The sequence below is a fragment of the Miscanthus floridulus genome, chromosome 6 (genome assembly GCF_019320115.1).
Source record: "Miscanthus floridulus cultivar M001 chromosome 6, ASM1932011v1, whole genome shotgun sequence".
Lineage (NCBI taxonomy): Eukaryota > Viridiplantae > Streptophyta > Magnoliopsida > Poales > Poaceae > Miscanthus > Miscanthus floridulus.
In genome coordinates this window covers 78,859,982-78,885,896 of record NC_089585.1, presented here as the reverse complement: position 1 = coordinate 78,885,896, position 25,915 = coordinate 78,859,982, and the positions used below count along the sequence as shown (strand labels likewise).

Below are 25,915 nucleotides of genomic sequence, written 5' to 3'. Positions count from 1 at the left end.
GCTAGAGGTCTTCGAGCCATAGGTTTGTTTCCCTGGTGTATCTAGCGATGTTGGTGGGTGGTTGGAAGCGTTGTGGGAATGATGCTTTCTGGATGCGACGACCAAAGGCACGTGGTCCCGGGCCGTCCGAGCTAGGACTCTGGCCATTTGGTCGGCCACCAACCCTAGGGTGCGTGTCCCCACACTCCTCGATGGTCAGGCCGAGGTCTATATCGCCTACTCTCGCCGCCACTCGATATGCGTCATCATCGTGCTAGGCATGGCGTCGATTGTTGATGACGCTACAAGCATCATGGTTTGGCCTGAGGCATTCACGCATAGGTGGTTAGTGTGGAGCGAGCACCGGGTCAGGCTGTGGTGCAGCCGTGGTCTCCTGCCCCACCCCTGGCAACAATAGTGGTGAGTGAATGGAGTAGTTCGACTGGTGCGGCCCTAGTCCTTCGGTTGGGCAAGAGGCCACGAGCTGGTGTCGCGACGTGGAGCTCTCCGCCTGTTGAACTGACGGCGGTCTCCGCTAGCGCCCGGAGGTTTCGGTGGATTGCTTGCTCCTGGGGGTTGGCCGACTCAGGGAGGCCACACAGAAGCATCGTTGTAGCAGCGATGTTCTGTCCAGCTCGAGCAAACTGAGGGGGGGTCGTTCCCTTCATCCAGGATGTTGCGCTAGACCTGATGGGCGTGACCCGGTGCCACTCATCAGGTTACACACATGTGGTGCAGCGCGCTACGTCAAGCGCGCCAGCATAGGTGGTGGCTGGCTCTGCCATCTTTGTCGTAACTCCTCACCGTGTTCTGCGCACGCGCGAGGGCCTCCGCATGAGGGTCCGGAGGGGTGAGTCTATAGAGACTCCGCTACCACCGGTGGCTGTCCCAGAGCATCCGCCATAGCGCACTCCTGGGATAGAGGGTGGCCAGGTGCCATGATGTCACCGATGCTGGAGCCATCGCTTTTGACCTCGTCATCCTCGAGGTCGTGAAAAGAGGCGGGAGCGTAGCCCGTTATCCCCACGAATTCAGATGTGAGAGGAGGCAGCATCAGCATCCTTCGGAGCCCCCACGCATACGCGTCCATGGGGGACATGAAGTCGTAGGGGAACCGGTTGCACGGCGGTCGCGGTGGGGACAACGGGGTCCCTCCGGAGAGTCGGCGGAAGGTATTAAACAGCGAGTAAAGAACAACATGTACATTACTCATCGTTGAGTTTGAGCCCAGTATGGACTCAAGGCGAAGCGCGAGTGTCTAGATGTTGGGGTCATCGAGAGGCCCAGGGCCGGTGGAGGGCGCTCCTCCTCCAGTGGACGCAGGGACAAGCGCCTCTTCGCGGAGGCGCAGTACGCCGAGCAGGTCGACGACGAAGTCCTAGACTCCCGAAGAGGAAAGGCTGGAGCGGCTGGAAGACGGGAGGAACCTACATCCCAACAGGTGGGAGCGCAGGAAACTCCAGTGAGCCAAAAGCGTGAACGCACGGCGTCCTCCCCACGGATGGTGCCAACTGTTGGTGCGAAAAGTGATCAACATGTAAATATTTATAGTTTTGCCGTGCGTTGTGATTGGATGTGGCCTAGCACTCAATGACATAGGATTTATACTGGTTCATGCAACGTGCCCTACGTCCAGTTTTAGTTGGTCGGATGACTTTATTCCTGAGCCCAGGTGCTCGAAGTTTGCTGTAGGGGTTACAAACGAGTAGGAATAAGAAGGGGGATGCTAAAGGCCCGGTCGGACTCTGAACTGAAGGGCTGAGAGTGACACGGGCTCTAACATGCGCTAAGTATTGGATCGTATGCTCTGTGTAGCTTTAGAGTTCTAGAGCTATTTAGATCCAAAAATCAGATCCTTTTTAGGAGAGAGCTCATCCCTTTTATAGTCGAAGGGGATGGGCTCTTACAAGTCAGAGAAAGAGAGAGAAAGTATATGTGTGCTACCTAGTCTTGTTGCCCACACTGTTGGGTATGAGATGGTCGTCGGCGCCCACAATACTGTTTATGTCCAGATGCATGCGGCAGGCTCTACCGTGTTCGTCTGGTATGGCGAATGTCAGCGCCTACAATATTGTATGGCAAATGTCGGCGCCTACAATACTGTTTGGGTTTTGACACGTCTGGAAGGTTGCATAGTGCCTATCTGGCATGCCTGGTGACACCGTCCTACAGGTGCGCAGGGTATGGCAGGGTACGGTCCTCGGCATTGCGGTTTGACTTGAGCTCCTTACCTTATCTACTCCGCCTAATCCCCGTGCCCTCACCGAGCGGGCGTCCCCGATCGGTCGTTCCCAGTCGGCCCCGACCGTGTCGGTCGGGGAAGAGCTGCAAACAGAGGTCTGGTGTATCCCCAGTTGAAGTATTGTGTCGTGACTCGTGAATAAAAGGGATATGTCATTTTGCAGCAAAGGATCTGTCAACCAATCATTTTGTTGTACAAAAAACACTTAGAAAAAAAACCTAGGCGCTAGGTAAGTTAGCTCCACCGAGTGTCGGGTTCATAAACTCAGGGTCCCCAATGGACCCACTTCTCAGTAAAAACTTGGCCCAGCAGACGACGTAGCGACGACGCGCGCCTCCCTGGACCGGCCCAGATACCTAATGACAGGCCAGGAGAACGATCCGGTCCCCGACCGAAGGGCCTGGTCAAGATGGGGACATAGTCCGACTCCGACCTCCTTTTCCGACCGATCATGTTCTACTTAGAACTCTCTTTCATGATCGCTTTCCTAGTGTCTAGCATTTTAAATAAAGAGCTGTTGGTCATATAACCTTTAACAAAAAAAAATGTGTATTGTCATTGCTTGCTATAGATCTTGAGACAGCAAACTTGGAACAGGAAACTATATACTAGAACTCTCTACCTTACGTCTGAAGGCAAAGCTCTCTCCTTTTTGGTGCGAGAACATACATATATTGATGTTCTTTCATTGCAGGCATTCTCCCATCAGGAACTCATGACCAAACTTCTCTGTGGTTTCACGCAGATTCATTGGCCACAAGCATCAACTCTGGAAGTCACAGAATTAGGTATAGAAACTACCTACCGTGCCTAACTCAATCAGACCGTAGATCCTATCATTCTATCCAAAACGAAACACCCGAAATAATAAAGCCTTCTGCTTTACTTCTTTTTAGAGGAGGACCAGTAGCCGCACATCATTTCCTTTTTCTGCTCAGTGCTCATATACCTCTGCACGTACTCGGCCCCACGGGGGATGCAATGCACGCGAGTGCCGGGGCCCACCTGTTGCGGCGTTGTCGCTGCCTCGCTGGGACCTGTGACTGTGAGAAATATTTTTTCGGAGCGCCGCTGTGGGGGACACAGGGCCACAGCCCACAGGCACAGCGGCGCGGCGTGAACAGGCGGGCAGCGTGGGTACCCGTCCGATGGCCGCACCGGGGTTCTTCGCGGATTTGGATTGGACGGTGGTTTTGTGGTCGTACCATAAAACAACCTTGGTACTGCAATCAAACTTGGAAGTATGATGACTTCGCCGTGCTGAGTTGCTGGTTTCTCATAGCAAAGTGCACCAGTGTCCAAAACTTCAAATGCCACCTCTTGTTGCCCAATTTTAACAACCCGTTATTTATATTACCACTACGCCTGTCAGGTCTCACGTAGATCCTACGCGCTTTGTTTTTTTTTTTTGAAAGGGTTAGGTGAGATATATTCCAATTTATATAGAAACTTTGGCTTTCACAAATTAAAAACAACACCAGAACTTTTTAATTTAATAAATTAGATCACAAGCTGTATAAAGTTAAGGTGCCTTTTTGTTGCAAAACTATACATGTAAGAAATTTCATCTCAAAGTATAAACTTAAAAGATGCCATTTGCTATAGATTTCGTTTTGTCATACTAAATCTATAGTTTTATGATAAGTTGCACATCAAGTATGTAGCTTTGCAATGTAATACATGTTCACGACATACATAGTTTTGTGATACATTGACCAAAAAGTATCTTTGTAATGCAAGTTAATAAATCCGTTCCAAATTATAGTTCGTTTGACTTTTTTTGACCTCAAGTTTGACCACTCGTCTTATTCAAAAAATTGTGCTAAATATCACTTTCTTTTGTTGTGGCTTGCTTTATTAACAAAAGTTCTTCAAGAATGACTCAAATTTGACTATGTTTGCACAATTTTTTTTTGAATAAGACGAGCGGTCAAACTTGGAGCCAAAAAAGTTAAACGAGTTATAATTTGAAATGGAGGGAGTATTAAATATGTAGATAGTTCTCTCCAATATTGCACAAGTTATAACTCTATGTGGGTTGTCAAGCTTATCCTAGGCATCCTAGGCATAAGTAATTATGAAATAAAATAGGGGTCCCAATAAAGTATAATTCCTAACTATTTTAATCTAACCAACCTTTTGAGGTTTGCAAATGCAATATGTTGTACTTGACTAGAAGCATGTCAACATATTATGGTTTGACAAATACTTTTATATTATATACACTATGTTCAATCTTGACTCTGTATTGCCCTATTCGCTTGGCTGATAGGTCATGACTGAAAGTACCATTGGCTGATTTGTTGTGAGAGAAAAATACTATTCGTTGGCTGAAAAGGTACGACTTATAAGCCAAACGAACGGAGCGATATATATCTTTCTTTGACATTTTTTTTGAAAGTCAACGGGGGGGGGGGGGGGGGGGGGGGGGGGGGGGGGGATCCCCACCTGAATTTTATTGATCATGACTCGCCAATTGGCGTTTTAGTACAAGTTACACCATTGGATTTTTAAAAGATGGAGAAGGAGAGACTGAACGAATGAATATCTTCCTTTGACATATTGTGTGAAAAAGTCAACATTGACTAAAAAATGAAGAACATTTGAAAAAATAATTAGACAATCATAATTAAGTGAGTATATATAGAAAACAAATTCGGTGAATATCGAAGATGGTACATCTGTTATTTTGCAATCAAGGGTTAATAGACAAGTTAGGACATTGAACGCAATCATTTTGCAGCGAAAATATGAGGACTTCCGACAGAGGGGGCTGTTCTGCAAATAACGGCCTCTGTCCCTGCGGACGGGCGTCAAAAGACCCTGCCCCGTCCTCGCCTCGGTCAGTCAGTCCCGTCCCGTTCCCGTTCCCGGCCGCGCGGTCTTTGCCAAATTCCCACGCCCCTGCCCAGCCTGCCCGAATCCTCGCGCTTTACCCTGCCCGCTCTGCCCCCCATTCACACTCTCGCTGCTCCGCTCGGCTCGTCGGGACGCGCCCCCGCCTCGCCAGCCATGCCCGCCCACGCACTCGCCGGAGGCCGCGCGCGGCGGCTTCCCATTCCGCCGCGCTGACGAGGGGGTCTCTCAGCTGGGGCGTTTCAGGTGTTCATTTGGTTCGGGACGGGGAGTGCGGCGATGGGGAAGCAGCAGGAGGGGAAGCGGCGCCGCGGGGAGAAGGACGGGAAGCGGAAAGGGACGGGGAAGGCGGTGGTGGCGGCGGTGACGGTGCCGGAGGACGCGGCGCCAGTGACCGGGTGCTGGATCCGCTTCCCGCGCCTCCGCGGCTGCATGTCGTCGCGCGCCAAGGTCGACTCCTCCACCAGCGCGCGTGGCGGCGGCGGCGGTAAGAACTGCTGTCGTATTTGCTAGTGTCCTGGTACTCGCTTGTTTGTTTAACTGGTCTCTCTTCGCGCTTCTCTCGCTTGCGCCATCGTGGGATTTCACATGCTCGCTCGCTCGCCTGTCTGTGTGCACGGGCACGGCTGCCAGGGGAAATCCGTACGGGCGCTGCAGAGGTCAGAGAGATGGTGGAAACATGGATTGCTTTGACTAGTATTTCTTTTTGGTTGAGTTGATGTTGATCGGACTATGGGCGGATTGCATTATTGGAATTGGATGTGCGTTGGTGTGCACTAATGCTTCGGGTGGGTGGTACAACTTAACCGTGCGACATTGAGAGCTGGACAGAGTGGGTGGTGTCGGGTGGGATTGGTATGCCCCCGGATGACATGTGGTTCATTCCGTTTTACTTTCCCGCGGTGGTAGATAAGCTGACGTGATGTCTGCTGCCTACACTGTGCTCTTGTCTATGAGCTGGAGTGCTGCCATTGATGGGCATGGGTCAATAGGCGTGAGGAGCTTCGTGTTCTCTGTGCCGAGTGTTTGGTAGGTGGGAGTAATCGTTTTTGAGAGAACTGTTGGCTGTAACCTGTTGCCGGCTGGAGCAGGCTTTGCTTTTTGGGTTAAACTCTGTGCTGTAAAACCGATGGTCTTTTGATTTTAATTGAAAGGCCGAGGCTATCTGCCCTTGAACTCTAAAAAAATAGGCGTGAAGTTGCTTCAGTGCTGGGGGACTTTAAATGGTTCAAGTAGGAACAGCTTGGCTGAAATGCTGGGCACTGGTTTGGTTGCTACAAGATGGGTGGATATTGGCGCGAGCCGGAGAGAGGCTCAAATTGGGTTTAAATTTAACATTTGTCTTTTTCCAGTTCGTTTATTTGTAAATGTGTATAATTGCTGAATTAGTTGATTTGCAGGCACATGTTATGGCTGTAAATAAAATAGTTAGGACCCCTTTTTTGACAGGATCCAAGGATTTCTATTATGCAGTAAATATTGGTTGAGCACACTTGGAATGTGGACAAACGATTTCCTTTGAATGGAGTGTCAAGTGAATGTCGAGTGGGATACCTTAGTTTTGGTTGGGAAACCAAAATTGAAAGTGCTCTGATTGGTTCGCTATACAATATACTTTGTAGTTAGGAGTACTTAGTACTAAGCCACACCGCATAGAGCATTTATGTGATACACACTAAAATTATCAGATGTAACATTGAACGATACTCAATGCTGATAGTTATGCATATTTTCCAACTGGACTACCGGAGGACAGTAAACTTAAAAGTTGCCATGGTGTCTAGTACAGTACTGGGATGTAGAATCTGTCTCATGAATTATGCATGCGGTTGATTGGTTCCAGATTCACTATCTGTTAATGGAAAACATGGATAGTTATTTTATTAGTACTATTTACTATTTAGGGTTTGTCTGGATCTGAGGATTTGGATTCATATCCTCAGGATTTTGAGATTTGGTTTGAAAAACTAAATCCTAATTTTTTTCATAGCAACTGTGCTTTAATCAGCGTTTTCATGTTTGAATCATCCTTAAGTGTTTATCACCTAACAGATAATATATCTACATGTGTAGAAACCAAACCAGCAACTGATGATGCTTGCCAGGACCAATCAGTCCCACCAGCCTCTGGTTCCACAACAACCAGTAACACTGGAAGTATCTCACCTTCTTCCATAGTTGGAGAGGAGCTAAAACTAGCTTTCCAACTGCGTAGATTTACTTTTAGTGAACTTAAGTGTGCCACGAGAAACTTCCGACCTGAGAGTCTTCTTGGTGAGGGAGGTTTTGGCTGTGTCTTTAAAGGATGGATTGAGGAGAATGGAACTGCTCCTGTTAAGGCAGGCACTGGATTAACTGTTGCTGTCAAGACACTTAACCATGATGGGTTGCAGGGGCATAAAGAGTGGGTGGTATGTTTTTGTCTTTCTTTGGTATTACTTAGTTGAAGAGAGTATTATTCAGCTTTCTGCTAATGCGTCACTAAGCAAAGTATCATTGTTTGTCTGCAGGCAGAAGTTGATTTTCTTGGAAACCTTCAGCATCCACATCTAGTGAAATTGGTTGGCTACTGCATTGAAGATGACCAAAGGTTGCTTGTGTACGAATTTATGCCCCGTGGAAGTTTGGAGAATCATCTTTTTAGAAGCAAGTATCTTTTAATCTTACCTTTATTAGTTTTATGTAACATATATGCTATTGCTATCTTTTTTCCCTTTCTATCGGTTAATCCATGTTAGCGTTTCTGTTCTTGTGATGATAGATACAGTGTGATATTCTAACACATGTGGTACAGTCACTTCTATTTTGGTCATCACATGTGCACGAGCACTTTGGTTTTGGTTAACACAAGTGGTATGGACACCTTAACTGACCAGGGGATTGTTTGTCACAAAGTTTCCCACTGTGCAAGGGAAATTTTTTTTGGCCCACAGAGTACATTTACTAACATCTTGATCTGGTACTTCGGTATATAGAAATTCACGAGGAAATGATTAAGGTGTTATGTTGATTCTCGCCTAGTTGTTTGATTTAAGCTTTAACCATTAATATGGGCTGTAGGTGGTTTTACATGTTTCCGTTTTTACTTTTTCTCTTGTTAGAGTGTTACTATTTTTCTTAATCAAATGATTTGAGTGCTATTTATTGGGTTTCGACTTCCTAATAGTTCTGTTACTGAGATTTTTTTTTTGCTGCTATTGCTGAGAGGATTTTATGTGCCAAATTTGACCAGTGTTAAGTTGTTTTGTCATAATTTCATCTTGAACTTTCACATACCCATCTAATAACAATTTTTTTGTATAATTTTGTATCAAATAGGGTCATTGCCTCTCCCATGGGCCATTAGAATGAAAATTGCTCTTGGTGCTGCCAAAGGCCTTGCTTTTCTTCATGAAGAAGCTGAAAGACCAGTAATATATCGGGACTTCAAAACATCCAATATTCTTTTAGATGCGGTAAGCAACTATATTGAAATGTTAACTCTATCCGTGCATACAATTGTATTTGCTAACATATTCTTTCAGGACTATAACGCAAAACTCTCTGATTTTGGACTTGCTAAAGATGGCCCTGAGGGTGATAAAACGCATGTGTCAACTAGGGTCATGGGAACATATGGATATGCTGCGCCTGAATATGTAATGACAGGTGAGTTGATAAATTATGATATTGCTTAATCTATGTTCATATTTGTGGTGGATATTTCATGTGGTTGTTTATTAGGTGTTCTGTAAACATGTCAGCCAGCCCTATATATTTTGTCAAAATAATGTGCAAAAATGCTGTAAACTTCAATGCATTCTAAGGTCTGGAGTTGTGTGTGTAGCACACAACACAGACATGGACATGTGTGCACACACAACTTCAGAAAACCTAAATACTCACATGTGTGCGCTCACATGGCAGACAGAAGTTGTGTATGGCACAAATGCAACCTGTTTGTTGTCGGTTGAGGTTGTGTGTCTCTGTCTGTATGTGTTGTAAGCTTGCTTGCATTCTAGTACACCGAACTTGTGTATGTGACACACAGAAACTTTGTGTGTGACACACATGCACATACGATAGGGGTAAAACTAAAGTTGTGCTCGACACACATAAAACCTGTGTTGTAGGTTGAGGTTGTGTGTCTGTGTATGCATGTGTTGTAAGCTTGCTTGCATTCTAGTACACTGAACTTGTGTATGTGACACGCAGAAACTTTGTGTGACACATGCACATACGATTTGGAGTAAACTGAAGTTTCTTTTTCTTTTTTAGGTGCTAGGTAGGCTAAATACTACTCCCTCCGTTCCAATTTATAGGTTGTTTTGGCATTTCTAGATACACAACTTTTATTATGTATCTAGACACATTGTATATCTAGGTGCATAGCAAAATCTATGTACCTAAAAAAGCTAAAACGACCCATAATTTGAGACAGAGGGTGGTACTACTAGAGATGATAAATTTCTGTGTTTCCTACTGCTTATAAGTTCCTTTCTCGTCCAGGTCACCTGACATCAAAGAGTGATGTATATAGCTTTGGTGTGGTACTACTAGAGATGATGACCGGTAGAAGGTCAATGGACAAGAACAGGCCAAATGGAGAACACAACCTGGTTGAATGGGCACGCCCTTATCTGGGAGAAAGACGCAGATTCTATAAGCTTGTAGATCCACGTCTGGATGGGAACTTCTCCATAAAAGGTGCTCAGAAGACTGCTCAGCTGGCCCATGCCTGCCTCAGCCGTGACCCCAAGGCTAGGCCTCTGATGAGCCAAGTGGTGGAGGTTCTGAAGCCTCTCCAGAACCTCAAGGACATGGCCAGCTCTTCCTACTTCTTCCAGTCCATGCAACATGAGCGGCGCACAGCCCTTGCCAACCCACATGGCAGTCAAAGCATGAAAGCGCAGAGCACCTTTGCGCGGAACGGGCAGCAGTCCATGAGGAGCCTCTCGTATGGCCCTCATGCTTCCCCGTATCGCCAGTCGCCAAGGCTTGACAGCAAGCGGCAATGAGTCATGGTGCTTGGCTGTCGACCATAATATATTTCAAGACTGGAGTTGTAACCAGAACTGGTGTTTGAACTCAGCCATCCAGCACCTCTGTAGTATCTGAGCTCCCTACTATTGTGGATGAAGCAGCAACAATGATTCGAATTTTCCATATCATCTGTGGGTGTGAATTTTTTTTCTTGTTATCGCTTAGATTTTAGCTGTCCTATCTTTATAGCTCTAGATACCTTGCCTTGAAAGGTGGGACTAAACAGGGTTTTGATCTGTCTTTGAAACAATTCTCAGGCACCAGATGCTTGGGAATGTTCCATCCTGGAAACCATCAGTAGGTAAGTCTGATAAATCTGTTTTGTGACTCTCTGATCTGTTATTTAAACTGTCGGTTGCTTTGTAATTAATTGTCATGTGGAGAGAAGCAAAAAGGAGCAATGGATGAAAGATCATCGGTGTCGACATCATCGTTCCATAATGCATGTTTGATGGCAGTAGCTCATCTGCTCACGCTCAGTTTAAGGCCCTTGCATGTGCCATTGATGTTGTGACAGCTCTCGCTTTGAGGCGGTGGTACAGATCTGCCAGATCATAATCATGCTTGCTTATGTCTGCCATTACTTCTGGCATTTACGGTTCTTTCGACTTCGATTGATGCTGCTGGTGTTATGCGCTGCGGTCATGGTGGGCTGTTGGTCAGAGGCTGGCAGCCTGGCTGTGGCGGCAACATGGTAATCAACTGATTGTGGATGCTGAGAAATGCGTGGTCAATCTTTCGTCTGGTACAGTATGCTCAGGTGGCGGTTGTCGGCCTGTTCGCTGGTTGATTTCTAGCCTGATAAGTTCGGTTGGTGTTAGTTTGTTGTGAGAGAAAAATATTGTTGGCTGGCTGATAAGCCCTGGCTGAAATCAACAAGCGAACAGGTTGTGTGTATAATGTGCAGTCTAGTACTAGTATCTCAGGTTGTTGCTAATCTGGTTCTTTTCTTGGGTAAAGCCGTCAGAGCCAGGTTCTATATATCATCGTGTTCTAGTCACATTATATCTAGTCTTTATCTATATATTCTATATCTACACCTGAGAGTAACTTAAAAGAGACTCTCTATGTCCTTCCTAATAGTAACGAATAGAAAATTTGATAGGAAAAAAAACTCTACAACAAATTCTTTAATTAGTTATCTATAAATCTAAATAAATATAGTGATCCTTTATTCTGAATTTCTTGCTAGCCAAAAATAAAGAGCGAGAATGGCTCTCAAATGTGTAAAAGATATAGAAAAACTGTTGGAGTGTGGAAAAATATAGAAAACGATTTTTATGCAAATGAGTCTCGAAGTGATGATTTAGAGAGTTGATTTTAGAAAACTCTTGGAGATGCTCTAACAATAACATTAAAATTGAGATGTTTCTTCCAACCTCTTTTTTTTTTTATTCTACTAGCATATATCTAGTATAATAAAAAATTATATATAGCAACGCCTGTCATTTTTTTTAAAGTAAAGCTGGTAGGAGTTTTGCCAAGATTATATACTAATAAATGAGGCGAGTTCAGCCTATAATAAATCCCAAAAAGAGAGAAACATGAACAAAAAAGAAACTAACGGCTAGCGAAACCTGAGTAGAGTTGTACTCACACGACACAGTCTATCTATTATATAGCTACATACATACATTTGTAAGACTAGCACGGTTAGCGCCCACGACTTGAAAGGGTATACATAAGTCAACTTTGGGCGCCCATTTGTCTGATGAGTTTCTGCAGCCCAAATTTGCCACCAAACCGATTCAGCAGATCCTGAGGGATGGCATTGGCTATGTGATTTATGTCGTTGGGTCTCTTGACGTTTGGCAACTTGGTCATCATTTTGGCCATTCGCTTGTGCTCCTCCAGCATGTCCACCACTTCCCTGACGGGCCTGCCGGAGCCCCGAGCGACTCGGTTGATCCGTGACTGGTTCATCAGCTTCGGGCTGCTGCTCCCGTCAAGCTCCGCATCAGTCATGGAGTCCATCATGGTCATGTACCTCTTCATCTTCGCTTGCCCTTCCTTGTCATTGAACTTGTCGCTAATGAGTCCACCAGGTATCATAGAGACGAGCTGCCCAAGAGGGCCCATACTCTGCACTGCCCGGAACAGCTTGCGCAGATCTCTGAGCGTGAAGTTTCCCCTTTTTATCAGCTCCTCCAGAATCTGATACGGTGATGTGTTGTCATCAGCAGGACCAGGAATTACATCATGGATCTTGTCCATGAAGCCAGACAGGTCTCCCAAGCCTAGCAGACGGCTCACGAAGGACTTGGCGTCGAAGGCCTCCAGGTCTGGAATATGCTCTCCGGTCCCGACGAAGATCACAGGGCTTTTCGTGGCCGCGACGGCGCTGAGCGCGCCGCCGCCCTTGGCGTGGCCATCCATCTTGGTGACGATCACAGCGCCGACCGGGGCGCTCTGCCTGAACGCCTGCGCCTGCTCGAACGCGGCCTGGCCGATGCTGGCGTCCATCACCAACACCACCAGGTCCGGCCTCGTGGCGCCCGCGACCTGCCGCATCTCCTCCAGGAGCGCGGCCTCCTGCCTGTGGCGCCCGCTCGTGTCCACCACGATGAGGTCGCACCCCTTCTGGTGTTATGAACGACGTATAAGAATATGAAGTAAAGAAAGCCACAGAGGAGATATACGATTTAACGTGGAAAACCCTTTCGATGTGAAGGGGAAAAACCACGGGCACCAGCCAGCAACAATCTCACTATCTCAAGAGTTTTGGGTTACACGCCTATGGCGGCTTACAAGAGAATCAAGTCTCCTTGGACATACAGATCGATTCCAGTTTCAGCCATAGTTCTGCAGCAGTTTTCTCTTTCAGACACTCCTGCAAAATATCATTATGAAGATGCAACTGAATTAGGGCCAGCGCCTTTTGATCCTTGCGGATCTCTTCTGGAGTCCACTCGGCCTTCCTCTTTCCGAAACTATCCGGCCCAAGCCTCCGGCGACGGGCCTCCGCTTCGCTCCGTCAGAAGCCTGGCCTATATCCTGGAGTGAATTTGGAACAACTCCAACAAACTCCACCTTGAGACAAATTCATCTTATATCATAAATCAACCCTTCATCCTGAACATAACAAAGATAGAAAAACCACTGGTGCCAACAATAGTCTCTTGGACTATCCAATTAAACCAACTAAGCTTGAGCACAGCTCAAACTTAGCAACAGGAACAGGTTTTGTCATCATATCAGCAGGATTATCATGAGTACTAATCTTGCATACCTTCAGCTTACCTTCTTCAATCACATCACGCACAAAATGATACTTGATATCTATGTGTTTAGTTCTCTCATGGAACATCTGATCTTTAGTGAGGTAAATTGCACTTTGACTGTCACAGTGCAAACTTATGCAAGATTCAACTCCACAAAGCTCAGCGTACAAACCTTTCAGCCAAATTAATTCTTTGCACGCTTCACAAATAGCCATATATTCTGCTTCAGTAATAGACAAAGCAACAACTGACTGTAAAGTAGCCCTCCAACTCACAGCACAACTGCCAACAGTAAACACATAACCTATAAGTGATCTTCGCCTGTCCAGATCAGCAGCATAATCAGAATCCACATAGCCAATAAGACCCTTATCACCTTTCAAGCAAACAAGAGAACCTTTTGATACCTTCAGAACGCCATCTAAACCGGAATATTTGTAACCTTCTTCATCAAGCGTGCTCAATGAGATAAGATTTCTGGACATCCCTGGTATATACCTGACATTTTTCAGCGTGCGTGTCATGCCATCATCAGTCTTGATCTGAACTGATCCAATCCCCACAATGTCACACGGGTTATCATCTCCCATCCGCACAACATCCCCTTTCTGCACAGGCTTATACGAGCTAAACCAATTTCTGTTAGTGCAAATATGAAATGAACATGCGGAATCGAAAATCCATTCATCATGACCAGCAACACAACCAGCAAATACTACCAGACAATCTCTAGAATCATCATCAGACGCAGCAGCAGCAACAGAGACCTTACCAGCCAACTTGTTTTTCCTCTTCTCCTTATTCTGTACTTTTCTGCAATCCTCAACATTATGATTTGTCAGCTTGCAATAAACACAGAACTTTTTATTACCATGCGGCTTGGACTTTGAACGGCCTCTCCTTTCGTAGTTCTTTCTACCATCATTGCCATCATTGAAGGATCTGTTTTCAGTTCTGCCTCTCACATGCAAAGCATCGCCCTTGGAGGACGACGTCCCGTCATTCTGCACCATGCCTCTCATCTTCTCCCTAGACTGGAGAGCCTCATAAACTTCCTTTAGGGTTAGTTCATCACGGCTCAAAAGTATGGTGTCACGAAAATTTGTATACGAATTTGGCAAAGAACATAGCAGCAAAAGACCTAAGTCCTCATCATCATACTTCACCTCCATCGACACTAGGTCGGCGACGATCTTCTTGAATTCAGCGATGTGGCTCATCACTGAATCCTCCTCCTTCATCTTCAGGGTGAACAGCTTCATCTTCATCTGCATCTTACTGGTTAGATCCTTGGACATACAGATCGATTCTAGTTTCAGCCATAGTTCTGCAGCAGTTTTCTCTTTCAGACACTCCTGCAAAATATCATTATGAAGATGCAACTGAATTAGGGCCAGCGCCTTCTGATCCTTGCGGATCTCTTTTGGAGTCCACTCGGCCTTCCTCTTTCCAAAACTATCCGGCCCAAGCCTCCGGCGACGGGCCTCCGCTTCGCTCCGTCAGAAGCCTGGCCTATATCCTGGAGTGAATTTGGAACAACTCCAACAAACTCCACCTTGAGACAAATTCATCTTGTATCATAAATCAACCCTTCATCCTGAACATAACAAAGATAGAAAAACCACTGGTGCCAACAATAGTCTCTTGGACTATCCAATTAAACCAACTAAGCTTGAGCACAGCTCAAACTTAGCAACAGGAAAATGTTTTGTCATCATATCAGCAGGATTATCATGAGTACTAATCTTGCATACCTTCAGCTTACCTTCTTCAATCACATCACGCACAAAATGATACTTGATATCTATGTGTTTAGTTCTCTCATGGAACATCTGATCTTTAGTGAGGTAAATTGCACTTTGACTGTCACAGTGCAAACTTATGCAAAATTCAACTCCACAAAGCTCAGCGTACAAACCTTTCAGCCAAATTAATTCTTTGCACGCTTCACAAATAGCCATATATTCTGCTTCAGTAGTAGACAAAGCAACAACTGACTGTAAAGTAGCCCTCCAACTCACAGCACAACTGCCAACAGTAAACACATAACCTGTAAGTGATCTTCGCCTGTCCAGATCAGCAGCATAATCAGAATCCACATAGCCAATAAGACCCTTATCATCTTTCAAGCAAACAAGAGAACCTTTTGATACCTTCAGAACGCCATCTGAACCGGAATATTTGTAACCTTCTGCATCAAGCGTGCTCAATGAGATAAGATTTCTGGACATCCCTGGTATATACCTGACGTTTTTCAGCGTGCGTGTCATGCCATCATCAGTCTTGATCTGAACTGATCCAATCCCCACAATGTCACACGGGTTATCATCTCCCATCCGCACAACATCCCCTTTCTGCACAGGCTTATACGAGCTAAACCAATTTCTGTTAGTGCAAATATAAAATGAACATGCGGAATCGAGAATCCATTCATCATGACCAGCAACACAACCAGCAAATACTACCAGACAATCTCCAGAATCATCATCAGACGCAGCAGCAGCAACAGAGACCTTACCAGCCAACTTGTTTTTCCTCTTCTCCTTATTCTGTACTTTTCTGCAATCCTCAACATTATGATTTGTCAGCTTGCAATAAACACAGAACTTTTTATTACCATGCGGCTTGGACTTTGAACGGCCTCTCCTTTCGTAGTTCTTTCTACCATCATTGCCATCATTGGAGGATCTGTTTTCAGTTCTGCCTCTCACATGCAAAGCATCGCCCTTGGAGGACGACGTCCCATCATTCTGCACCATGCCTCTCATCTTCTCCCTAGACTGGAGAGCCTCATAAACTTCCTTTAGGGTTAGTTCATCACGGCTCAAAAGTATGGTGTCACGAAAATTTGCATACGAATTTGGCAAAGAACATAGCAGCAAAAGACCTAAGTCCTCATCATCATACTTCACCTCCATCGACACTAGGTCGGCGACGATCTTCTTGAATTCAGCGATGTGGCTCATCACTGAATCCTCCTCCTTCATCTTCAGGGTGAACAGCTTCATCTTCATCTGCATTTTACTGGTTAGATCCTTGGACATACAGATCGATTCTAGTTTCAGCCATAGTTCTGCAGCAGTTTTCTCTTTCAGACACTCCTGCAAAATATCATTATGAAGATGCAACTGAATTAGGGCCAGCGCCTTCTGATCCTTGCGGATCTCTTCTGGAGTCCACTCGGCCTTTCTCTTTCCGAAACTATCCGGCCCAAGCCTCCGGCGACGGGCCTCCGCTTCGCTCCGTCAGAAGCCTGGCCTATATCCTGGAGTGAATTTAAAACAACTCCAACAAACTCCACCTTGAGACAAATTCATCTTGTATCATAAATCAACCCTTCATCCTGAACATAACAAAGATAGAAAAACCACTGGTGCCAACAATAGTCTCTTGGACTATCCAATTAAACCAACTAAGCTTGAGCACAGCTCAAACTTAACAACAGGAACAGGTTTTGTCATCATATCAGCAGGATTATCATGAGTACTAATCTTGCATACCTTCAGCTTACCTTCTTCAATCACATCACGCACAAAATGATACTTGATATCTATGTGTTTAGTTCTCTCATGGAACATCTGATCTTTAGTGAGGTAAATTGCACTTTGACTGTCACAGTGCAAACTTATGCAAGATTCAACTTCACAAAGCTCAGCGTACAAACCTTTCAGCCAAATTAATTCTTTGCACGCTTCACAAATAGCCATATATTCTGCTTCAGTAGTAGACAAAGCAACAACTGACTGTAAAGTAGCCCTCCAACTCACAGCACAACTGCCAACAGTAAACACATAACCTGTAAGTGATCTTCGCCTATCCAGATCAGCAGCATAATCAGAATCCACATAGCCAATAAGATCCTTATCAGTTCTTCCAAACTTTAAACAGGAATCTGCTATGCCTCTGAGGTACCTGAAAATCCACTGAACTGCCCTCCAATGTTCTTTGCCAGGATTAGACATATATCTACTAACAAGACTCATAGCATATGACAAATCTGGACGAGAGCAAACCATGGCATACATCAAAGACCCAACAGCACTAGAATAAGGAACCCTTGACATGTATTCAATCTCTGCCTCTGTACTAGGACACTGAGTAGCTGACAACTTAAAGTGAGGTGCAATAGGGGTACTAACAACCTTAGCATTTTGCATGTTGAAACGCTGAAGAACTTTCTTGATATAATTTTGTTGACTAAGAAATAGCAAACCAGATTTTCTGTCTCTACTAATTTCCATACCAAGAATTTTCTTAGCACTACCAAGATCTTTCATATCAAAACCACTACTCAATAGCTTCTTTAACTTAGTGATTTCAATCTTACTCTTGGCAGCAATCAGCATATCATCAACATATAACAGCAAATATATAGGTGATCCATTAACATGCTTGATGTAAACACAGCTATCATACTTAGATCTTTTAAAACTGTGTGCTAACATAAATGAATCAAACCTCTTGTTCCACTGACGAGGGGACTGTTTCAAACCATACAAGGATCTCTTCAACTTGCACACATATTTTTTCTTGCCAGGCACTATGAACCCTTCTGGTTGGTCCATGTATATGTCTTCCTCAAGCTCTCCATGCAAAAACGCAGTCTTCACATCTAACTGCTCAAGCTCAAGATCATGTGAAGCAACAATACTAAGAAAAGTACGAATTGAACTGTGTTTTACCACTGGAGAGAACACATCATTGTAGTCAACACCCGGAATTTGACTGTAGCCTTTAGCAACTAACCTTGCCTTATACTTTGGAGGCTCGCTTGGAGATAAACCCTCCTTTCTCTTGAAGATCCATTTACAGCTGATGGTCTTCTTATTCTTAGGCAAAGGTACAATCTCCCATGTACTGTTCTTCTCAAGAGACTGCATCTCCTCATGCATAGCAGAAATCCAATTCTCAGTATCACCACAACGAATAGCTTCTTTATAGGTTGCTGGCTCATGAACATTCTCCACCTGTTCAGCACAACTCAAAGCATAGTAAGACAAATTACACTCTTCAATAAGACGCTTAGGTGGTGCAATTGTCCTTTTTGACTTGCGTTGAGCAATAGGTAAATCCTCCTCTAACTGCAAAATAGGAGGAGTTTGCTGAACATCATCAGCAGCATCATCCTCAGCAACTTCATTATCAGCGACGGGCCTCCGCTTCGCTCCGTCAGAAGCCTGGCCTATATCCTGGAGTGAATTTGGAACAACTCCAACACCTGGTTCCTGAACCTGTCCACGCCCTCCACGGCCACCTTCACGGGGTCCGACTCGGTGTGGCTCCCGTAGAACGGGATGCCGGCTTTCGCCGCGCTCTGCTTCAGCTGGTCCAAGGCGCCCGCGCGGAACGTGTCGGCGCAGACCAGCGCCGGGCTGAACCCCTTCGTCCGGCGGTGGTAGTCCGCGTACTTGACGCAGGTGGTGGTCTTCCCGGAGCCCTGCAGGCCGACGAACATCACCACGCTGGCCGGCTTCCTCCCTTTGCTCGGGGTGAAGGACGGCTTCCCAGTCCCGGGGTCCAGCATCCGGCGCAGCTCGGCCACGACGGCCCGATGGATGACGCGGCGCTTGTTGGTGCCGTCCGCGAGCGCCTGCAGGTTGACGGTGCTCTTGATGCTGGCCTGCACGCCGCGGACCGTCTCGAAGCGGACGTCGGCCTGCAGGAGCGCGCGCGAGATCTCGTTTACGCAGTCGTTGAGCACCTTCTCGTCCACCACCATTGCCTTGGACATCCGCGCTAGCGCGCCTTTGATGCTCCCGCTTAGCTGCGACATCACCATCTCGTCGGCTGGGGTTGGGCGACGGGCGTGCGGCGGATCCAGCCTCCAACTTTCAGGTGGGTTTTCAGGCGGCGGTGCGCTTACGTATTTGTTTACCACACCACCTGAAAAACTAATCGGAATCGATTCTGTACCGACTTGGCCGTGGGGTTATGTTTGTCGACAGCTGTACCGACTTGCCGCGCGCGTCCTGCCGGTCCCCAGCCAATCCAATGTCCGAATACCTGGGAAGAGACGGGCCCAGAATTAAAAAAAAAAGGAAACGGACTTGAAAAGAAAAATTAACGGAAAAAATACAGAGAAAAACAGAACGAAACTTATATATACAAAATAAACGCAAAAAATACAAAAAAAAAAAAAGAAAACCATGAAACTCTTCAGGGTTTAACATTATATAGTAAGATTCGTCTAATCTCTACTTTTATCTTTTTTTATTTGGATTAGTAAATATGTCCGTGTTGCAACGGAAAGCAAGTTATCAAATATTCATATAAAACAAGGATGAGAGAATGTTACATATCTATTTGTGTTTTACTTTTTCTACAAAATTTTAAAATTATATTTTATTTTATGATGATAATGACATCCATAATATAAGTTTATGTTGGCAATAATATGATAATACCTAGTAAGTCTATATCGAATTAAAAAACATCATTGACAGTGTATCGCAATTCGCTAGCCCCCCCCCCCCCCCCCCGCAGAGCTCTGGCGTGCACGATGCACTCGGCTGCTTCTTAGAGAACGCGCCCATCATCGGCAGCCTCACCGTCCGGTTCACGGGGTCAAAGAGTTGGATCGTTCGTCGCTGGAGGTCCTGCACATCCACGTAGCCCATCACCCGGTTACAGCATTGCCACCTGGGCGCAAGATAAGTTGGCAGTGGCAGCGATCGACGTTCCAGCACCGTCATCTCAAGGAGCTTGTGCTTGCCGGGTTTGAGCGGATGCTACGGCAGATTTCCTTGGTGAGATACCTAGCCAGGGTGTGCAAGTCGCTGGAGCGTGTGGCTCTTCTCAAGGACTGATGCGTGCGAGAGATGGGGCTCTAGGACGGGGAGGTGACGGACATTTAAGCTACAACGTCATCTTCTCCTTTCTTCCCCCGAGCGCTCCCCTAGGGCGATCGCCGCGGCGCCCCTAGGCCCCCCCTCCTGGCCCTCCCCTCCGGCCGTCGTCATCGCGCATCGGCGTGTGGCGGCGGCGGCCCGCGGTGGCCCAAAAAAGGTGCCCGCCGCATCCTCCCCCCCTCCGCCTCTCTCTCCCCCTCCCAATCCTCCACCACCATGACTTCCCCGGTGCTTCTCCGAGTTCCTCTGGACCGAATCTGGCCTCCTCCTCGTCGGTGCGACGACGAGGGCTGGGCGGTCGGGCCTGAGTGGCGGCTTCTCCGACGAGTTGGTGCGGCCGGCCAGGTGGCGGATCAAGGCCCCCCGTGTGCGGATCCGGCGCCGGCGGCTCCAGTGGCGTGGATCCGGCGCCTGCTGCTGCTGCCGTCCAGCGGGGTGCTCGGCATGGGCGGCCTCCATGGCCTCTCGTTCCGTGTCGGGCCCCCATAGCCGCTGCTATGGGGCACCGGTGGACGTGGCCGTCGCCAAGGCCGCGCTCGACAGGCGGCCAGTTCCGGGGTCGCCACCGGCCTGGCATGCTGGCGTCCGCGCCACGGGGGCCACCGGTCACGGGGCCGACAGACACCGTCAGGTGACGCGCTGTGACCAGATCCAGCTGCCGCTGCTCGCCCTAAGCCCAGATCCGCGCAGTGTCGGTGTCTCCGCCGCGGCTGTCACCGGCCATGGGGCCGGACTCGTGCGGGGGTCTAGTCTGCCGGACATGGCTCTGGCCCGGTCGGTCCATCCCGTCCGCGGAGCCACATGGATGGTTGGCGCACTGGGGGCTGGTGCGGCGGGGCTCATGGGACTCATGGTGAAGCGACGGTAGTTGCACGGGTTCTAGGCAAAAGCTCAGCCCGATTTTAGTCAGGCGGACGACGGCGATGCCTTAGGCGCCACATACCTCCTTGGAGGTGTCGCTTTTGAACCTCGTGCTTCTGCACCAACATCACCAGATTCTGGGCGAAAGCCCCGCCTTAGAACCCTCTAAGGACAGCGATGATGGCATCTAGGATCGTTCCCTTGGGTGCCACCTCCTTCCTGAAGGCATCACCGAAGAATCCCGTGTGGTCGTCGTCTTTTGTGGTTCCTGCCATTCGCTCCTAGAGGAGTTCCTTGCTGTGCCTATGTGTGCCTTCATTCTACTCGCTTGGGTCTGTCTTGCAGCTCTTGACCTTGCCGTCGTCGTCTTGCTTATCTGACGGATGCTTTGTCGTCGTTGTCGTTGGTCTCCTCTCGGGCATTTGGTGCCGAGAGTGTCATGGCCGCTCCCCTCTGTGGATTCTTTGTTGTAGGGGGCCGCTTCTTGCCCGATGGATGCTTGGCCGTCGGCGGAACTCTTGGCGGATGCTTTGCTGCCGTTGGCTCTTGGGTCCCCTCTCTAGTATATGCTTTGTTGCCCGGACTGCTGCGTCCGTGAGCGCACCTCGCCGCCCGCACCCTCCCGCCAGCGGGGATGGCCACCGCTGCCGCAAAGGGGAGCGTAGACGCCGCCGGGCCCGGATCTCGCCTCCTCCACCGCCATCGCCGGATCTACGTGGTGGCGGTGTAGGAGCCCGGCAACCCTCCTTGTCCTCCTCCACGGTGTCATTCCCCGTCATGGCTGCTGCCTGGATCGCCGCGTCCGCGAGCGCACCTCGCCGCCCGCACCCTCCCGCTAGCGGGGACGGCCACCGCCGCCGCGAAGGGGAGCGCGGACGCTGCCGGGCCCGGATCTCGCCTCCTCCACCGCCATCGCTGGATCTACGTGGTGCCACTGTTCGCCAGGGACTGCTGAGGAGGGATGGCATGCCCCGGAAGCCACAACCCTGCCCTCGCACTCGCCGCCACAGCCACCGCCCTTGTCCTCACCCCGTCCACCGCCGCAACACACAAAGAGAAAGAACAGAGTGACTGAGAGAGAGGGGCCGGGCTGGTGTGGTCCGAATGGAATTATACGTGAAAAGACTGTAGTACTTTAATCATCCCTACTACTCTAAACATTATTTTTCTACCATTGATTTACTGTTCTACCCTCGATTACGTAAAATAATTTCAAAAATATAAAATTTCCCACTTTTTTTATGTGTTGATCCGATCAATTTTAGTATGCACCCGGTGCGTATAGTCCCACCATTTAGTACGCACTTGGTTCCTCCCGGTACCTCTTAAATTGGTTCCTTTTGGTCCTTTGCCTTTTTAGCCGTCGGATTGGTCCTCGTGAGCTGTCCATTTTATGACAACTATTGTAAAAATTCTTATATTCTATACCTACACCTGAGAGTAACTTAAAGAGACTCTCTATTTCCTTCCTAATAGTTAGGAATAGAAATTTTGATAGAAAAAAAAACTCTCCAACAACTTCTTTAATTAGTTATCTATAAATCTAAATAAATATAGTCATCCTCCATTATGAATTTCTTGCTAGCCAAACATAAAGAGCGATAATAGCTCTCTAAAGTGTGTAAAAGATATAGAGAAACTGCTGGAGTGTGAAAAAATATAGAAAATAATTTTTATGCAAATGAGTCTCAAAATGATGATTTAGAGAGTGGATTTTAGAAAACTCTTGGAGATGCTCTAATAATAATATTAAAATTGAGATGTTTCTTCCAACCTCTTCTTTTTTTATTCTACTAGCATATATCTAGTATAATAAAAAATTATATACACGGTGTAAGCAACGCCAGACAGTTTTTTTTTAAAGTAAAGCTGGTAGGAGTTTTGCCAAGATTATTATATACTAATAAATGAGGCGAGTTCAGCCTATAATAAATCCCAAAAAGAGAGAAACATGAACAAAAATAGAAACTAACGGCTAGCAAAACCTGAGTAGAGTTGTACTCACGACACAGTCTATCTATTATATAGCTACATACATACATTTGTAAGACTAGCACGGTTAGCGCCCACGACTTGAAAGGGTATACATAAGTCAACTTTGGGCGCCCATTTGTCTGATGAGTTTCTGCAGCCCAAATTTGCCACCAAACCGATTCAGCAGATCCTGAGGGATGGCATTGGCTATGTGATTTATGTCGTTGGGTCTCTTGACGTTTGGCAACTTGGTCATCATTTTGGCCATTCGCTTGTGCTCCTCCAGCATGTCCACCACTTCCCTGACGGGCCTGCCGGAGCCCCGAGCGACTCGGTTGATCCGTGACTGGTTCATCAGCTTCGGGCTGCTGCTCCCGTCAAGCTCAGCATCAGTCATGGAGTCCATCATGGTCATGTACCTCTTCATCTTCGCTTGCCCTTCCTTGTCATTGAACTTGTCGCTAATGAGTCCACCAGGTATCATAGAGACGAGCTGCCCAAGAGGGCCCATACTCTGCACTGCCCGGAACAGCTTGCGCAGATCTCTGAGCGTGAAGTTTCCCCTTTTTATCAGCTCCTCCAGAATCTGATACGGTGATGTGTTGTCATCAGCAGGACCAGGAATTACATCATGGATCTTGTCCATGAAGCCAGACAGGTCTCCCAAGCCTAGCAGACGGCTCACGAAGGACTTGGCGTCGAAGGCCTCCAGGTCTGGAATATGCTCTCCGGTCCCGACGAAGATCACAGGGCTTTTCGTGGCCGCGACGGCGCTGAGCGCGCCGCCGCCCTTGGCGTGGCCATCCATCTTGGTGACGATCACGGCGCCGACCGGGGCGCTCTGCCTGAACGCCTGCGCCTGCTCGAACGCGGCCTGGCCGATGCTGGCGTCCATCACCAACACCACCAGGTCCGGCCTCGTGGCGCCCGCGACCTGCCGCATCTCCTCCAGGAGCGCGGCCTCCTGCCTGTGGCGCCCGCTCGTGTCCACCACGATGAGGTCGCACCCCTCCTGGTTCCTGAACCTGTCCACGCCCTCCACGGCCACCTTCACGGGGTCCGACTCGGTGTGGCTCCCGTAGAACGGGATGCCGGCTTTCGCCGCGCTCTGCTTCAGCTGGTCCAAGGCGCCCGCGCGGAACGTGTCGGCGCAGACCAGCGCCGGGCTGAACCCCTTCGTCCGGCGGTGGTAGTCCGCGTACTTGACGCAGGTGGTGGTCTTCCCGGAGCCCTGCAGGCCGACGAACATCACCACGCTGGCCGGTTTCCTCCCTTTGCTCGGGGTGAAGGACGGCTTCCCAGTCCCGGGGTCCAGCATCCGGCGCAGCTCGGCCACGACGGCCCGATGGATGACGCGGCGCTTGTTGGTGCCGTCCGCGAGCGCCTGCAGGTTGACGGTGCTCTTGATGCTGGCCTGCACGCCGCGGACCGTCTCGAAGCGGACGTCGGCCTGCAGGAGCGCGCGCGAGATCTCGTTTACGCAGTCGTTGAGCACCTTCTCGTCCACCACCATTGCCTTGGACATCCGCGCTAGCGCGCCTTTGATGCTCCCGCTTAGCTGCGACATCACCATCTCGTCGGCTGGGGTTGGGCGACGGGCGTGCGGCGGATCCAGCCTCCAACTTTCAGGTGGGTTTTCAGGCGGCGGTGCGCTTACGTATTTGTTTACCACACCACCTGAAAAACTAATCGGAATCGATTCTGTACCGACTTGGCCGTGGGGTTATGTTTATCGACAGCTGTACCGACTTGCCGCGCGCGTCCTGCCGGTCCCCAGCCAATCCAATGTCCGAATACCTGGGAAGTAGGTACGAAAACGCACCGGATACGGACGGATATCACCGATATTATATTTGTTTTTATATTTCTGTCCGGATTCGGATTCGAATATGGATAGTGTTAACTATGTCGGATATGATACGATTGGATATCGACATCATAAATATACGATTTGAGTATTCGGATACGGATACGGTATCAGATGTTGGATATCCGGACTCGGATACGGACATATCTCAACCCCTTTAAACGGTTTCGGTTTCGAATACGGTCGAAAAATATCCGTACCGTTTTCATCCCTACTGGGAAGAGACGGGCACCGAATTTAAAAAAAAGGAAACGGAATTGAAAAGAAAAATAACGGAAAAAAATGCAGAGAAAACACACAACGAAACTTATATATACAAAATAAACACAAAAAATACAAAAAAAAAAGAAAACCATGAAACTCTTCAGGGTTTAACATTATATAGTAAGATTCGTCTAATCTCTACTTTTATCTTTTTTTATTTGGATTAGAAAATATGTCCGTGTGTTGCAACGGAAAGCAAGTTATCAAATATTCATATAAAACAAGGATGAGAGAATGTTACATATCTATTTGTGTTTTACTTTTTCTACAAAATTTTAAAATTATATTTTATTTTATGATGACCATGACATCCATAACATAAGTTTACGTTGGCAATAATATGATAATACCTAATAAGTCTATATCGAATTAAAAAACATCATTGATAGTGTATCGCAATTCGCTAGCTTAGAGCCACTCCAAGAGATAATAGAAATTTAGCTCTCTAAACTGGCTTTGTAAAATAATATAGACTCTTAAAATAGATACGGTTCGCAACAGACTCGTGAAATTAGACTCTCTATTTTTTTTAAAGTGACCACGTCATCACTAATTCAATCAATTTTGGTCGGATTCGTCACTCTTTTTATCCTTCAAAACAACACGATAAGTGATTTGTGTTGCATTCTTCATCACCATCACCAGATGCCAAGACATGCATGATACGAGCAATAGAGCGGTCACCTGTGCCACGCTTGATTGCTTTTGATCGGACACGTGAGTGATGAACCGTGCAGCAAAAATTAATTGTCCTTGTCAGCCGAGTCGAGGTACAGAGCGA

At 47.4% G+C, this 25,915-nt stretch overlaps 3 protein-coding genes across 3 annotated transcripts; 1 reads left to right on the top strand and 2 right to left on the bottom strand.

Annotated features, from left to right (window-relative positions):
* Window positions 1-5,065: 5,065 nt before the first annotated feature.
* On the top strand, window positions 5,066-10,431 carry LOC136456190 (serine/threonine-protein kinase PBL34-like). The gene is made up of 6 exons (XM_066455973.1): window positions 5,066-5,564; window positions 7,151-7,488; window positions 7,588-7,723; window positions 8,396-8,532; window positions 8,602-8,725; window positions 9,566-10,431. Exons 1-6 carry the CDS (start codon window positions 5,357-5,359, stop codon window positions 10,072-10,074), a joined length of 1,452 nt encoding a protein of 483 aa, XP_066312070.1. The 5' UTR covers window positions 5,066-5,356; the 3' UTR covers window positions 10,075-10,431.
* A 1,195-nt stretch (window positions 10,432-11,626) lies between these two features.
* LOC136458434 (signal recognition particle subunit SRP54 2-like) lies at window positions 11,627-19,136 on the bottom strand. The gene is made up of 2 exons (XM_066458370.1): window positions 18,539-19,136; window positions 11,627-12,676 (listed from the first exon to the last, which is right to left on the bottom strand). The coding sequence occupies exons 1-2, from the start codon at window positions 19,097-19,099 to the stop codon at window positions 11,786-11,788; spliced, it is 1,452 nt and encodes a 483-aa protein (XP_066314467.1). The 5' UTR covers window positions 19,100-19,136; the 3' UTR covers window positions 11,627-11,785.
* A 3,980-nt stretch (window positions 19,137-23,116) lies between these two features.
* LOC136458433 (signal recognition particle subunit SRP54 2-like) lies at window positions 23,117-24,613 on the bottom strand. The gene has a single exon (XM_066458369.1). The coding sequence runs from the start codon at window positions 24,574-24,576 to the stop codon at window positions 23,122-23,124; it is 1,455 nt and encodes a 484-aa protein (XP_066314466.1). The 5' UTR covers window positions 24,577-24,613; the 3' UTR covers window positions 23,117-23,121.
* Between the last annotated feature and the right edge of the window lie 1,302 nt (window positions 24,614-25,915).